The sequence below is a fragment of the Zootoca vivipara genome, chromosome 13, assembly GCF_965207765.1.
Source record: "Zootoca vivipara chromosome 13, rZooViv2.hap1.1, whole genome shotgun sequence".
NCBI lineage: Eukaryota > Metazoa > Chordata > Lepidosauria > Squamata > Lacertidae > Zootoca > Zootoca vivipara.
In genome coordinates, this window is record NC_142596.1 from 18504162 (window position 1) to 18521507 (window position 17346).

The window sequence follows — 17346 nt, forward strand, 5'->3', positions numbered from 1 at the left end:
GTCCTGGGCAAGGGAGGAAGAGAAGTTTGCATTGTTGCATAGTGGCTGGAACAAATCCCCCGTGTCAAAAGGTCACAATGTTTGGAGCTGTAGATCTTGGGTCAGGGAGACCTGTAAGTTAAGGGAGGATATGGCAAAGTTATACAAAATTATACATCATGTGGAGACTGCAGACAGGGAGAAACGTTTTTTTCCTCCTCTCATAATATTAGTATCAGGTGCCATCCAATGAAGCTGAATGGCGGGTGGTTCTGAACAAACAAAAGAAAATACATTTTCACACAGCACATAGCGAAACTATGGAATTTGCTCTCATGAGATGTTGTCATGGCCGGCATGTTGGACAGTTTTAAAAGGAGGTTACACAAATTCATGGAGGATACAGCTATCCACGCCTACTAGCCACCTCCCCTGTCAAAAACAAGATGCCTCTGAATGGCAGTTGCTGGGAATCACAACTGGGGAGAATGCTGTGAAGCTCAGGACCTGATTTCAGGCTTTCCGTAGGCATCTTATTGGCCACTATGAGAACAGGATGGTGGACTAGAGAATAGGCTTGATCCAGAAGACTCTCCTTGTGTTCTTTGGCACATCTTAGCTGTAGTTTTTAGGCAGACCAGAGGAAGCAATGGCTTTTTGACCTCCCTTCTCTGCAACAACTGAAGCACTTTTCCGAGTACTGCCTGTGAGATAGGCTAGCATCTCCCTTGGGGCCTAGCAGGTCTGCAGCTTCCTGAATTATAAATAAAGCATTCAGCGCCATATGAGAAGAATAAGTGGACATGAAATCAATGGAGTGGTGCCCTGGTGACCTGTTTTGTTGAGTTTTAGAAATAGTTCTGTGTCAGAAATAAAAGCATATACGTTATGTAGGATTCATCCCAGAGGATCATGGGAATATCTCATTCATCCTCACCTGTGATCAATAGAGCTGTAAGTGTGAAGTGACTTATGGAAGAATAAAGACCAGTCCCTCAAGTGGGACTCGGTGTGTTATCACCAGTGTAAACTCAGCATAGTTGCTCCCCCCTACCGTCAAGTCATTACATGAAGAAAAGACTGATAGTAATATTGCAGAAATAAAGCAAAGCCTATGCTTGAGGGAGACGTCTGGCTAAAATGCTGAATTTGGAATTGATTCTCTTTGCTAGTGGCAACTCAAATGTTTTCATGCCCTGGCTTCAGATAATAGCTAGATTCAATTCAGTTCATGTTCAAAGGTGAATTTACATAATTTGTAGTTTCCTAAACAATGCATGAACTGAAACTCAGCCGTCCTTTGAAATTTGCACTTCTCTGAATTTTGCATTGCAGTTTTCCGCCCAAGTAATCTGTGCTAAAATGCATGTATTAAATTGCTGTAGAAATATAGCATGTAAAAATGCATTATATTAGAGAAATGTGTTTCGGAAAAATATGTATACTAGGAGAAATTGCATATAATATATATTCGGAGACATTCACATTAAGCTGATGACAAATTTTCATGAGCAGCTTTTTAAAAATTGCAATCTGATGTTGGAGAACTGAATTTAAGATTGGGAAAATGCAAAAACTCAGAGAAACCATGAACGATGTATTAGCCCATCCCTAGTGAGAGCCCCTATCTCCTGGTAGAGCACACTTCATTATATTCATAGTATCTGAGATTTAATTCTCCATTGAAATGATCTGAGATAGCCGAACTGCAATAAAGAGAGGCCATGGAGTGCTATTGATCCTCAATGTGGACAAGACTGGACTAGACTAACCAAATATCTGACTCTCTATCAGGACCAAGCTACATTTGATGCTTATCATTTTGTTTGCCCTTGTGTGTGAGCCTTTTCATCCCAAATTATCAGTACAGTCATACCTCGGTTTGAGTACACTTTGGTTTGAGTACTTTCAGTTTAAGTACTCCGCGGACCCGTCTGGAACGGATTGACCCACTTTCCATTACTTTCAATGGGAAAGTTCGCTTCAGGTTAAGTACGCTTCAGGTTAAATACAGACTTCCGGAACCAATTGTGTACTTAAACCGAGGTACCACTGTATTTCATTCGTCCCGCGAGTCGCTTCGTATAGCAAAAAAATTCATTTTGCGAAGCGGCTCCCATAGGAACACATTGAAGTGTGGTTTCCCATAGGGTGCCTCGCAAGACGAAGATTTGTCTTGCGAGGCACCCTATGGGACGGGAAAATTCGTCTTGTGAAGTGCACCAAAAGAAACTTCGTCTTTCGAGTCTCCATTGAAATCGCAAAACGCATTCGTCTCGTGAAAAATTCGTCTTGTGAGGCATTCGTCTAGCGAGGTACCACTGTATAGGTCCCCCTTTTAAGGTTCAGGAGGCTGGTGTGGGTCTTAGGGGAGCTTTAACCCTTTAACAGCACAATTGCCGGATCAGACCAAAGCTCTATTTAGTCCCGTATTTTGTTCTCACAGATGCCTACGGGGAGCCCGCAAGCAGGACATGAGCGCAACAGCAGTCTTTCCACTTATGTTCTCCATCAAGTGTTATTCAGAGGCATGATCAGAGGCAAATTCAGAGGCATGCCTTTCTCTTTTCCCTTCCACCCGGCATACCTATGGGGAATCTTGTAGGAACAAGACATTAGGCTGGCAACACTTTCAACCTGAACGTACAAATTAAAAAAAATGCCGTCTGAATGCACTTGCCCTTTCCAGGAATAAGTATTGCTAAATAAGTCTCTAGAGGAGGAAACTTCCAGCTCATCTGGCTATAGCTCTGCAATGGCTCTTAAACAGATGGCTGGAACGGAGGGAAATTAACTTTACAAGGGTGCTAAGAATAGAAGAAAATTACCTCCTCCGACTTGGAAATCCTTTCTAAGATGTAGCTTTGTTGTAGATAACGCCACATGGCTTGGGTCGGTCTGACATCAATGCTGTGAGCCTAGGGATGAGCAAATCAGTCTATTACTGGTCCATAACACTTTGTTTCAATAAAATTTGCTTCAAAAAAAAACAAACAAACCCCACATGAAAAATCACATTTTGTATTCATATATTTCTAAATTCATCCACATTTTGAAATGTATCTATCCTCAAAGTACACTTTAAAAAATACATTTGGATATTTAGATATATTGGGTTGAATTCATTGTGGTACTAAGTTTAACCTTTAGAAGGCATCTGAAGGCAGCCCTGTATAGGGAAGCTTTTTAATGTGTAATGTTTTATATATGTTGGAAGCTGCCCAGAATGGCTTGGGCAACCCAGTCAGGTGGGTGCGATACAAAGAATAAATTATTATTATTATTATTATTATTATTATTATTATTATATTTTAAAGTCAGTTAGCAATATATTTGTTGTGCTTGTGGAACTTTGCTGCAGAAGGGAAAACACAATTACAGTGGAACCTCGGAAGCTGAATGTCTTAGAACTTGAACGTTTCGGCTCCTGAACGATCAAAAACCGGAAGCGATTGTTCCGTTTTTTGAACGATTTTCAGAAGCCAAACGTTCGATGTGGCTTCCACGGCTTCTGATTGGCTTTAGAACACTCCTGCAGCTAATTGGAAGCCACGCCTTGGTTTTCAAGCTGTTCCAGGAGTTGAACAGACTCCCGGAACAGATTAAATTCGAAAACCAAGGTAGGACTGTACATTACCAACCATTGTTGTGTAATGGATTGCACAACAAGAATCAGCGGTTGCACAACAAGCATCCATTAGTTACATTGGATTCCTTTGTGGTGCAGCCTTTAAACTCTGCTATCCACTAATGCAGGGGCTCTCGCAGTAGCGGACAGAAAATGCTGGAGGTGGCCCATTTAAGCTGCCAAGAATTGTGTTTTCAACATTTGAAGAAGTACAAAATCCAGTGTGGGTAGCTATTTTCTGGTCCATGCATTAGTCAGAGAGGTTAGGGTTAGATCGGCTCACATGGGAATGTGCAAACATCAGATTTCTCAAGCATCCCTAGGTGGGCTATAGATTTTCCTCTCTCCTTTCATTCTCTTGCACCTGGCATGTGGCATTTTCATCTTGTCTGCTCCTCCTTTGTGATGCTCCTTGCTGAGCCTACCACTGGGGGCAGACAGACGTGCTGAAAAGTCAACCCTGGTCATCAGGGAGAAATGTAAAATGTTATTGCTTTGCACCCTGCTTTGCAAAGCTCATTGGAAAAGCAGCATTTCCAACAAGGCAAGGGAGGAAACTGCAGAGAAGTCTATTTCCTACCAATGTTGGCCCTTCTTGGAGCAGTCCCATTGTCATTATTAACTTAAGGCAGGCATGACCAAACTTGGCCCTCCAGATGTTTTGGGACTACAGTTACCATCATCCCTGACCACTGGTCCAGTTAGCTAGTGATGATGAGAGTTGTAGTCCCAAAACATCTGGAGGGCCAAGTTTGGCCGTGTCTGACTTAAGGGATGCCCAAGCCCCGCAGTGCCCTCTAGAGGATGCTAAAGGAACAGGGAGGGTTCGATTGTCCCAACCATTGACAGTTCAATGGCCCTAACCTATTATGTTTTTGAGCTACATTCATCTTGGATGTTGGTGTGGTAACTTGCTTGATTGTCTGCCATAGTCACCAAAACCAAAAGCAACAACACTTTAGTTCCTGAAGATTTTGTAAGTTTATGTTTAAAGCACAATATACCTGCTCACATGCAACATTTTTTTCCTGCACGGAAGGAAAATATGTGTTATGTTGGAAGAATTATGTTTTCATATCCTAAGCAGGCATATTGCCTTCCTCAACATGTGTACTTGTGGGGGGAAATAAACCCCTGGCCTGAAAAGACATTAACTTCAGGTAGTCATGTTCATTAACTTCAACGGGTCCACTCTGATTAAAACTAGCGTTGGATGCAACCCAATGTCACCAGGGACCTTAACTGGTCACTGAGAAAGCTTTTCCCTTACCGCTTTTCCTAATGCAATGAGACCTATGGAGGGTTTCCTCTCCAGCTCTTGCTTGAATGCAGACCAGAATTTCCCAGTTGTGTGCATGTAGCTACAGAAGTGTCTGGCATTGTGACTGACAGATGTGTGTCTAGAATGGAGCTGCATCTGGAAGGAACTGTGTCCATGTTCAGCGCATTATTACCCACTGCTTTTCCATGCTGCCTTACATGGTTGCAGGATGAGAGGTGACTGACCGGCTAAGGTTGATATGTTTGATCAGCCGTGCCCCATCCTCCTGGCTCTGAGACATTTTTAGCAAGGAGTTGCTGCCTTCTGGTGTTTGTTCAAGGAGTGCTGCCCAAAGGAAAGGAAACCTTTTTGTTGTGGGGGCGGGGGGGGGAGATTCATTGGAAGTGCCAACTTCCAGAAGCTCTGCTGAATAGCTTAGATACTTTGCTGTCAAACTGAGATCTAGTTACAGGTAGGTAGCCGTGCTGGTCTGCCGTAGTCGAAACAAACAAACAAACAAAATCCTTCCAGTAGCACCTTAGAGACCAACTAAGTCTGTCATTGGTATGAGCTTTAGTGTGCATGCACACTTCTTCAGATACACAGAGGTATCTGTGTCGTTGAGAGGTGTCGTTGATCATGCACACATTATATTCTCCATGGAGAGTATGGGGGCGCAGGGACACAAAAGTTGCCATCTGGCAATCGTGCTTGAGAGGAACATAGGAAGCTGCCTTATGCTGAGTCAGAACCATTTGCCCCTCCAGCTCGGTATTCTCTAGACTTACTGGCAGCGGTTCCCCAAGGTTTCACACATGGGGCATCTCCAGCTCTTAATTGGAGATGCTGGGGATTCAGCCTAGGACCTGTTTTGTGCAAAGCAGAAGATGTAATACTCAGCTAGAACTCACAGCTTGAAGGGGTCCTCCAGGCAATATGCAACCACCCCTGTCTGGATAGCTCACTTGGTTAGAGCACGGTGCTGATAGCGTCAAGGTTGCAGGTTCAATCCCCATACAGGACAGCTGCATTGTAGGGTCTGGACTTAGATAGTCCTCAGGGTCCTTTCCGACTCTTAAGAGTTCTATGAAGTGGTGTAGCTGATAACCGCAGCTAGGAGAATCAAGCATGTCTGGCGTGCTATGAATGTTGTAGACAGCACTGCAAGTGCAGGGAAGCCAGCCACTGTATTTTCTTTCAAAAGAAAGCTAACCCCAGCCAAGTCCCTTAAGTGGCAGAGCGCCTGTGTGCTGGTGGCATGTAGCATGCCCAGTAAAATGCTGGGAGTTAATTTGCACAAAAGCTCCCCTGGGTACTGCGATTAGGACACATTACATCACCGACACGGCTGGGGCAGGCCATTGGAAAAGTCCACCCCGAGGCACACCACTCTTATATTATTCATGGGGGAGAGTCATGCATTAAGAATGATCTGGGAAGCCTGCATTTTTATTACTTACAGTTCCGCCCCCCGAAGTGCTGCAATGGCAGCTCTCCTTGGTGGACAAATTTCAGGGAAATGCCTTGACACCAGTTTGGATTCCTCTGTCCCAGAGTGGTTTAACACAGACCCTCCAAGTGTCCCCATTTTCCAGGGACACTCCCGGATTTACAGAAGCCATCCTGGTTTCTGATTTGATCCTGAAAAGCCCCACTTTTCCTTAGGGCATCCCGATTTTCATCGGAGAAATGTTGGAGGGTATGGTAAAAAGGTGAAGGTGAAGGTGAAGGACCCCTGACAGTTAAGTCCAGTTGCAGATGACTCTGGGGTTGTGGCGCTCATCTCGCCTTACAGGCCGAGGGAGCCGGTGTTTGTCCGCAGACAGTTTTTCCAGGTCATGTGGCCAGCATGACTAAGCCGCTTCTGGAAACGAGAGCAGCGCACGGAAACACTGTTTACCTTCCTGTCGGAGCAGTACCTATTTATCTACTTGCACTTTTTGGCAAGCTTTCGAACTGCTAGGTTGACAGGAGCTGGGACCGAGCAACAGGAGCTCACCCCGTCATGGGGATTTAAATCACAGACTCTCTGATCGGCAAGCCCAGGAGGCTCAGTGGTTTAGACCACAGCGCCACCCGCATCCCATGGAGGGTATGGAAGGGTGTTCCTATTTACATCGCAAAAATGTTGGAGGGTATGGAGTTATGCAACCCCCCGAGTTGTCTGAAGGCAGCCTGTATAGGGAAGGTTTTTTTAATGTTTAATGTTTTGTTATATATATATATATATATATATATATATATATATATATATATATATATATATATATGTTGGGAGCTTCCCAGCGTGGCTGGAACAACCCAGTCAGATGGGTGGGGTATAAATAGTTAATAATAATAATAATAATAATAATAATAATAATAATAATAATAGGTCACCCCTATTTTCACTGGAGAAATGCCGGAGGGTATGATAACAGTCATTATTATTACTATTACTATTACTATTATTATTATTATTTATACCCCGCCTATCTGGCCGGGTTTCCCCCACCAAATACCAACATACATTAAAATATCACAGATGAAAAAACTTCCCTAAACAGGGCTACCTTTAGGTGTTTTCTAAATGTCAGGTAGTTGTTTATCTCCTTGACCTCCGATGGGAGGGTGTTCCACAGGGCAGACACCACTACTGAGAAGGCCCTCTGCCTGGTTCCCTGTAGCTTTGCTTCTCGCAGTGACAGAACCGCCAGAAGGCCCTCGGCACTGGATCTCAGTGTTTGGGCTGAACAATGGGGGTGGAGACGCTCCTTCAGGTATATAGGACCGAGGCCGTTTAGGGCTTTAAAGGTCAGCACCAACACTTTGAATTGTGCTCGGAAACGTACTGGGAGCCAATGTAGGTCTTTCAAGACCGGTGTTATGTGGTCTCGGTGGCCGCTCCCAGTCACCAGTCTAGCTGCTGCATTCTGGATTAAATTGCAGTTTCCGGGTCAACTTCAAAGGTAACCCCTCGTAGAGCACATTGCAGTAGTCCAAGCGGGAGATAACTAGAGCATGCACCACTCTGGTGAGACAGTCTGCGGGCAGGTAGGGTCTCAACCTGCGTACCAGATGGAGCTGGTAGACAGCCACCCTGGACCCAGAATTAACCTGTGCCTCCATGGACAGCTGTGACTCCAAAATGACTCCTAGGCTGCGCACCTGGTCCTTCAAGGGCACAGTCAATCCCTCTCCTCAGGGAACTCTCTGAATTGTAGATCTGCAAGGGGAATTGGGGCCTCCTAACAACTCTCAGCACCTTTAACAAACTACAGCTCCCAGAATTCTTTGGGAGAAGTCATGACTGTTGAAAGTGGTGGTGCAAATGTGGCCTAAGTCCCCATCTTGATGCCCTCTTAAATTCTGCCCTATTTCTTATCAGTCTCATTGTTTTGTAGGGGAGCTTGCTAGAGCATTGGAATAGGGGTGGAGAGCTAATAGTACAGAGAGAGACAGGAGAAAAAAAAAATCAATAATAATAATAATATAATTTCAGTACATAAAATACATGTAAGTATTTTAAGCGGAGTACATTAAAAGCAGATTCCCCATCTGCGCTGCACAGCTGGGTCAATGGGGGTCTAAGTCTACAAAAGCTAGCTTCTATGTTCAATTAAAATGCATGTTGCCTCAGGTCCCTGAGCAGCAGGAGCGCTGAGTCAATGTGTTAAGGCAGAGTCTTATGGATTGAGCCTTGACTTTATGGGCATGGAGGGGAGGGGACAGATAAAATGGAAACTCTATGCAGGTGAGTGGTGGAAGGAAAGGTGCACGTCTTTGAAGGAAGGCAATGACATCTAAATTTAACGTGACGTTGGGAACCCTATTTCTCCCTTCCCCTCCGTTATCCCCGTATTGCAGCCAGGAAGGGCTGCAAACTTTGACTTGCTTAAACCAGTAGGTGAGTCAACTAAATTTTAGTTGATTAATCTGTGGAGCAGTGACTTAAGGATGCCCTTTGCTAGTTTCTTTCTCACTTTGGCATTGGAAGTTATTTTGGTGCTCGTATGAGAGGTGATTTCTGTTTTGTTCAGTCTGTAGTAGTAGTAGTAGTAGTAGTAGTAGTAGTAGTAGTAATGCTTTATTTATTTATTTATTTATTTATTCCCCACCCATCTGGCTGGGTTTCCGCAGCCACTCTAGGCGGCTTCCAACAAAAGATTAAAAACACATTAAAACATTAAAAACGTCCCTAAACCAGGTCTGCCTTCAGATGTTTTCTAAACATAAAATAATTGTTTATTTTCTTGACATCTGATGGGAGGGTATTCCACAGGGTGGGTGCCACTACCAAGAAGGCCCTCTGCTTGGTTCCCTGTAACTTCACTTCTCGCAGTGAGGGAACCACCAGAAGGCCCTCGGAGCTGCACCTCAGTGTCCTGGTTGAACGATGGGGGTGGAGACGCTCCTTCAGGTATACTATAATGATCTTTTACTTAGACTCATAGAATTGTAGAGTTGGAAGGGAAACAGTCATCTAGTCTGACCTCCTGCACTATCTGCAAGAGGTCTGCATAATTATACAACTGGTGCCCTAATTGGCCATTCATGCAAATGAGGTGCCGTGGAGCATTGTGGGGCAGTGCTGCCTGTGCTTGCTATGACCTGAAGGAGTGTGGGCACAAGGTAGCCCAGGTCCAGGTTTCCCACGACGGAGGCAGCTTCACTGCCGCTGCTGCGGCCTCACTTCAGCTAAGCAGTTGGAGGCGGAGCACAGCTGGCAGCGTCCTTGCCTGTCGCGCCGTGCCCTCCGACTGCCCGCTTCACCTGGCCCTGTCCGGCGAAGCACGAGGGGTGCTGGAGGGATCATCACGCCACGGTGCCCAATACACTTAAGACGGCCCTGGGCGCTCATCTTGCTCTATAGGCCGAGGGAGCCTGCGTTTGTCTGCAGACAGCTTCCAGGTCATGTGGCCAGCATGACTAAGGTGCTTCTGGTGAAGCAGAGCAGCTCACGGAAACTCCATTTACCTTCCCGCCGGAGCGGTCCCTATTTATCTACTTGCACTTTGATGTGCTTTCGAACTGCTAGGTGGGCAGGAGCTGGGACCGAACAATGGGAGCTCACCCCGTCGCGGGGATTCGAACCGCCAACCTTCTGATCGGCAAGCCCTAGGTTTAGACCACAGTGCCACCCGCGTCCCCTAAGGACATCAATATATTCCGCAATTTTTTCTGCACCTAGCCACGTTCCTTTCTCCCAGCAGTCTCTAACCCAGGCCGACCTTCTGGGGCCAGCTCTGCTGTGATGATTCCATGTAACCTTTACCTCCTCTCCACCTTTTCTTTCTCACGGTCTCCCCTTCTCTTTCCGTGTAGGAGGTTAGAGCGAAACATGTTCAACTGCAGCTGCGACATCCGCTGGATCCAGCTGTGGCAGGAGAAAGGCGAAGCCAATTTGCAGAACCAGAACTTGAACTGCATGAATACAGAAAACAAAAACATAGCCGTGCACAAGATGAATGTCAATCAGTGTGGTAAGGAAAGAAAAAGAAAAAAAAACACCCCAAACACCACCCACCTAATTAGGCATCTGTGCTAGATTATTATTATTCCTTCTATTTTTGAGGCCCAATCCCTGGGTTCCTGTATTTTTGGTGAAAAGAAGCACCAGGAACACCCATGCACAAAAGCAAGGCACCAGCAGACTTGGGGGAATCCCATCTTTTTGCAAAAGTACAGAAAGAAAGAAAGAAAGAAAGAAAGAAAGAAAGAAAGAAAGAAAGAAAGAAAGAAAGAAAGAAAGAAAGAAAGAAAGAAAGAATAATCTTTAGCAGGGGAGTCCTTGGAGGAGGCCAAATCAACTCAGTGAGGACTGAGTGTATTCCGTCAGCTAGGAATGTTGGCTGGCAATTGGATGGTGGAGGAGGTGGATGGGAAATGGCAGTGGTGGTATGAAGTCGATCAGTTGAATCCTACCCTATAACAATCGGTTGCAGGTTCCACTGGGGGCGGCGATTGTTGTTACGCATTGCTATGGTTCAACATGCATGGAGATTTGCAAAAGCATAAAAGACAGGTCCCGATCCCAATAGATCATAATCCGTAAAAAAAGCCTTTCTCTTTACGATTTATAGGGATGGGCCAACTAGTTCATTTCTGATTTATATCACTTTCTCCCAGGCTCACCATAAATCTCCATTATTTTGGGAAGATCCACTAAAAAATGTGAATGTAAATTTAATTCAGATTTTCTCCCAATTCTCAACGTATCAGCTCGGAATTGTTAAAACATATTGTTGATTCCTTGTTGCTGAGCCAAGAAAGGGCATTTAAACACTTGAGAAGGGCAAAAGCGGATTGAAAGTTTAATTTCCAGTCTGCACGTCCGTCTAGGACAGGCTTCCCCAACCTGCTGCCCTCCAGGTGTTTTTCCATTGATTCCTATCCATCACAAAGCTGTGGTGGAGTAGACAATACAGGTGTGCTGATGGGCATTGTAGTCCAAAACACCCAGAGGGCACCAGGTTGGGGAAAGCTGGTCTAGGAAGTGTTGTGGAAAGGAGAGTGCTCTTCTGATTGGCTCCTGCTTGCAGAGTTCCTCGCAGGCATTTGATTGGCGCTGTGAGGACAGGATGTTGGACTAGATGAGACTTTGGTCTGATGCAGCAGGCTGTTCTTATGTTCCAGTCAGTTTCTATTGGAATGCACAAAGTCTGAATTCCTCTAGCACCACAGATGTATACTGTCCACCTCAACACACACACACACACACACACACACACAAGCTGTTGCCTTCTCTTATTTACATAACCCTTTGAGTTTCGAGAGGCCGTTTTTTGTTTCTCCTTATCGCCGTGATCATCAGGTTTCCCCTTAAACTTATTACCTTTGTTTCCTGGTGGAATCTCTTGAGCTTCGTACAGCTGTAGCTTCTCAACCCCGTTCAGTGCTTCCCACAATTCTTTGTGGGTTTGCTGCTGCTTAGTTTGGAGGAGATATAAAGAGATGGAGTTATCAGCAACGATGCTCCTCTACCTACTCTCTTTGTGTGCCTCCTGGGTGGGAGTCCCTTGGGCAACAAAACACTGCAATCCATAGGTCAAGAAGGGGAAATATGTGGTCTTCCATCAGCCCCAGGCAGCGTGGCCAACAGCCAGGAGTGATGGGAGTTGTAGTCTAAGGTCATTTAGAGAGTCACAGGCATGGGGAATGATTCTGAAATGTTCCCCATGCACTTTTCTCTCCAGATTTTGAAATTCTGAATACCCTGGTCTTGTTGCCAAATTAAGGATGTCCTGTGGTAGTTGCTGCCCTGATATCAGTGACTACTAGTCATGCTGGCTGTGTTCTACCTCCACTGTCGGTGGCAATGTGCTTTGAATGACAGTTGCTGGAAACCTCAGGAAAGGGAGAGGGCCATTTCGCCCAGGTCCTACCTCCAGGCTTCCCACGGGCATCTGATTGGCCACTGTGTGAACAGGATGCTGGACTGGTTGGGATACTGGCTTGTTCCAGCAGGCCCTTCTCATATGTCCCAAAAGTTTCACGCAGAGCCGGAAAATAAGCAAGCTTATTTTGCCACTGCTTGCAGTTCCTTTGTTTTCTTCTTATCTTCCCTTTCCCTCTAGGCTACGGACACAGCAGGCACACGAATTAATAATAAAACATTGGGGGCGGGGAGCAGTCTTGCATTGCAAGGAGATGGGCTAGGTGACCCTTCCAGCTGTACGATTCTATTACCTGATTGCATGTCTGAACACATTACAATTCTCAGTGCAAAATAAACAAACACTTTATTTGTTTATTTGTTTATTTATCTATTAAATTTGTTAGTTACTTTATCTTGCGCAGGGCAACCCAAAGTGCCCGAAATCAACCAAAAAGACAGGCCACCCTCTCCTCCACCTGCCTATAGATACATGAAAGCCAAGAGGAAAAGGGAACTACATTAATCACATCCCACCCACTTCTAAGAGGCCACAGATAGTTAAAGGCCAAATGCCTAGCTATACAGGAAAGTTTTTTGCCTGGTGCTTAAAGATATATAACGGTGAGTTTCTCTGGGGAGAGCCAGTGTGGCGTAGTGGTTAAGAGCGGTAGACTCGTGAACCGGATTCGCGTCTCCGCCCCTCCACATGCAGCTGCTGGGTGACCTCGGGCTAGGCACACTTCTTTGGAGTCTCTCAGCCTCACTCACCTCACAGAGTGTTTGTTGTGGGGGAGGAAGGGAAAGGAGAATGTTAGCCGCTTTGAGACTCCTCAAATCCTACATGCAATAATCTCAAGAATGTTTTAGGAACAGAAGAATGTAGGAAACGGCCTTCGTTGTCAGGATCTTCTCCCTTTTCTTCCTGTGCCCTCCCTAAAATAGTCAGCATTCTGGGGCCATTGAGCAGGCTCTGTCCTCATGGGACTGTTTTTGCCATACAGACAAATCTAATTGCCTGTGCAGTGTCATCCTTCCTGTTGTACATTCCCTGCAATGTCCAGAAATGGTGCAAAAGTAGCAGACAAGGGGTGGGAACAAGTGCTGCCACTTGCTGCCAATAGTAGCAGAAAAGAGTTATTTTGGGGTTCTGGGTGGCAAATGAGTTGCTTGCCCCAAACCTACCTTTTGCCTTGAAAATATTGGTGCCTGGAAACAAAACACAGCCTGTTAGCAGTCCCTGGCTTGTTGAACCTGCTTTTGCTGATTTCCTGGGTCTGCATCAAAACCGGAGTTCCCAGGAAGGCCCTGTATGATGGGATGGTTTGGTGAAGCTGTGGCAAAAAAAATTGTGTTGTAGAAACATAGGAAGGTGCCTTGTACTGAGTGAGACCATTGACCCATCTATCTCAGTGTTGTCTGCACTGACTTGCAGTTGGCTCTCCAGGCGTGCAGGCAGGGTTCTCTCACAGCGATGCCTTGGATCAAACCTGGAGCCTTTAGCATGCAAATCAGATGCTCTGCCACTGCGCTATGGCCCTTCCCCAGTGTGTTATGGCCCGGCGCCATGGAATATGTATAGAATAACTTGATAAACAGCTCTATCTTCTGCCTGGCTTGCTTCAGAAGGCCTTTAGGGCTTTTCAGTTCAACTCGTTTGCACCGAGGTCAAATGTACTGTATCTAAACCTGACAAGAACATTTTGCACGCTCCTCGTTAAAATCGGCGATATAAGAAATTTTTCAACTTCCCTTCACAGTTTCTACTACTGCCTGTCTGCCAGCGAGTCAATTGGCAGAAGCAGGATAGAACGTTAGATGCTTGCTTGTTTGTAGCGGCCTCTGTTGTGTCTCTGAAGGAGCCACTGCTCTGGTCGGGGCACCTCCCAGCATAGAAGCACACCCAAAACAATGACTCATAGAAAACTCTAGGGAATGTGGGTTCTTCTGAGGACAGCCAAGTCCTTGGGGGAAGAGTGAGAACTTAGAGATGGCGCTACCTGTCCAGGAAAACACACTTGTATTTTGCATGCAGTTATACCCTGTTTCCCCTTTTTTAATACGTAGTCAGAAAGTAAGCCATGGCAGGGTTTTTAAGCATTTGAGAAATATAAGACATACCCCGAAAATAAGCCGTACTTCTGCGCCGCGGAAACCAACCCCCACAGGCACCTCCACTCACAGAGTCACTCCATGCAGCTGGCACTGCAGGAGCGCGATCAGCTCTGAAGTGGCGCTCCAAGAGCTCCGCTTAACAGCTGATCGCGCTCCCGCCTTGCTGGCTGCATCCCCGCGCTCCGCCTTCTCGTCCATCACCGCCCTGCCGCTTCTGTGCTTGTCGCCACCGCTGGGCTCACTGCTTCTTCCTTGCCTGGCCTGGCCAAGGAGCTTGGAGCGCCCTGCAGCGGCAGGCGGAGCGCCTGAGCCAGCGGCCTCTGCCTGGCCCGGCCTAGGATGCCTGCTGCCCCGCCACCCGGAACCAGTGGCTGCTGCAGCGCCAAGCACTCAAGAGAGCCCAGCAGCACCCTGAGCCGTAAAAACCGTACTGGTAATAAAAAAATAAGACATCCCACCGAAAGTAAGCCACCCTGTGTTTTTTTGAGGAAAAAAAGTTATAAGACGGTGTCTTAAAAAAGGGGAAAGACGGTACTTGTGTGACGAGGCTAACAGAAATCCCCCCTAATAACTCACAACAGACACAATATTTTAGGTTTGGGTTTTTGGCATTAATTTTGGCCACAACTTTATTTAAATACAATTTTAATTTGAGTGTTGGCTTAGGCTTTTGGTTAACCATTTGTCCTTCTCTTGGAAGGACCATTTTCATCTGCCCCGCCTGGGACAGGACTTACATCATCTGTCCACTTGGGACAGGACTCAGATCATTTGTCCACTTGGGACAGTACCAGCTCCGACTTCCCTATGCATATAGGGAAGTCAAGTAAACATCCATGGGAGAGGAGGTAGCTGTGCCCAGGCATTCCGCCCTCTCGTCCACGAATGTTCCCCAAGGCTCGTGCTCTGTAATGGCCCCCCAATGCCGCCTATGGCGGGGCTGCAAGGAGCAGAGTGAAAGCCTCAGGATTCCTTTAACGGAATACTTCTATGTGGAGCAACATTAAGAAGGGGTGTAGGCATTTGGATGCCACACCCCTCCTTCAACCAAATTCAATAACCAAAAACCTAACCGCCAACCTAACAAGTTGTGACAATTTGCTAAGCAGTAGGCAAAAACCAAATGGCAACAGCCAATCAGCCAAATGGCAAAATTCCTACTGGGCCCCTTCAACAGGCGACCCCATGACAGGCAAAGCAATGTCAGGCTAAAACCTGCAGAAGAAAGTGGCGGGCGGGGGGGGGGGGGGAGAGAGATTCAAACACCACAGCAAGAGTGGCCAAAAACGAAAGTCACTGAGCTTAACTAGGAGCCCTTCTGCCAATCAAATAGCTTAACTTTACAACCACAGCCCCTCTAGCTCAGCTCTAGCTAACTCAGTCCAACCCCCAAACCTTAGGACTTATTCCAGCCCTTCCACAACCCACTCTATCTTTTATAAGATAAAGTGCTTTGCCTGGAGAAGAGTATTCGGTGTTGCTTCCTTGTATCTGCAAAAAGTTAAAGAGAGAGCCAGCCACCTGTCCAGGGACTAGGAATGGGGGAGAATTTCAATTCAGGTCACTTGCCCAATTCACAAACAATGCACAAATTGAAATGTAGCTGTAAGGGATTACAGAGGAACCCCCCCCCCTCATCAGAAGCAGCCCGTCTCCAAGCAGTCATGAGAGCGAGGGGTCTGAAGGGGTGAGTCAGGAAACGGAGAGGGAGTGCCAGACCTCTAGCAATATCCAAGAGCCCCTGCTCCACAGGCAGGAAGAGAGAGAGGCGGAAAGAGTGGACGGGAATAGGGCAGACCGCAGGCCCTTCCCCCCCGACACCGGAATTGAGGAGGAGGAGAAAAGGGAGGAGATTCACTGTCCCGAGGCTTTTATGTTGGTCCAAATCGCGGAAGGGGGCAGTGCCGCATTCTGATTCGGAATGAGGAGACATGAAACCAGTAGCTCGCTACACTGTAAATAATGTGCACTAATAAAGACTTCTGAAAGACAAGCATGTGGAAGGTCGTTACTCAGGAGTAGTCACAACAACCCTGACTGTAGCCATTCCCGGAAACTCCAGATTTTGCACTGCAGCTCTCCACTAAGGAATGGTGCATGTATGCATATACTAAAGCATAGAAATGTATCTGGGAAAACAGCATACAGAAATGTTTTCTGATAGGGAAAATTACTTTGCAGAATTATGCTGTGGTTAACCCACTACGCCTAGGGCTTGCTGATCCGAAAGTCGGCGGTTCTAATCCCTGTGACGGGGTGAGCTCCCGTTGCTTGGTCCCAGCTCCTGCCAACCTAGCAGTTCGAAAGCACGTCAAAGTGCAAGTAGATAAATAGGAACCGCTACAGCGGGAATGTAAACGGCGTTTCCATGTGCTGCTCTGGTTTGCCAGAAGCGGCTTTGTCATGCTGGCCACATGACCTGGAAGCTATACGCCGGCTCCCTCGGCCAATAATGCGAGATGAGCGCGCAACCCCAGAGTCGGTCACGATTGGACCTAATGGTCAGGGGTCCCTTTACCTTTACCTTTATGCAAAATTGCATACAAAATATGTTTACGTAGAAGGAATTTGCACTAAAATGCTGATAATTTTCTGTGAAGACTTAAAAAAAAAGATCTGCAAACTGGTCTGAATAAGTGGAGAATTGAAATTAAGACTGGAGAAGTGAGAAACTGAAATTGACCGATTTCTGCCATCCCTGACAGGGACCACTCAAATCCTGTAGCTGGACTTGTGTACATAATTGGGTAGGTAGGAAGCAGACTGTTTTTCTCCTCTTTCCTTTACTCCCTCCCCCAATTATAGAACTCCCAGGAATAGCACGTGTTAAAACATCTCCCAACTTTTCTAAAGACAACCATACACTTTTCTGCCCCCCTCCCCTTTTTATTAAATGTTGGAAGTGGGCTGGGATAGCTGCATGAAGGTGAGCCAAAAGGGATTTGGGAGACAACTGAAAATTCCTCAGCAAATTGGAGGAGTAATCTTGGAGGATTAGGAAATCCTTCG

The 17346-nt window shown here is 46.2% G+C and overlaps 1 protein-coding gene across 4 annotated transcripts in view; it reads left to right on the top strand.

Annotated features, from left to right (window-relative positions):
• NTRK3 (neurotrophic receptor tyrosine kinase 3) overlaps positions 1 to 17346 on the top strand; it is a 406625-nt gene that overhangs the window by 149875 nt on the left and 239404 nt on the right. For all 4 annotated transcript variants that reach the window (XM_035131834.3, XM_060282684.2, XM_035131835.3 and 1 more), the window contains exon 5: positions 10173 to 10330. In XM_035131834.3, the coding sequence (XP_034987725.2) occupies positions 10173 to 10330 (158 nt within the window). The remainder of the gene's footprint in view (positions 1 to 10172; positions 10331 to 17346) is intronic.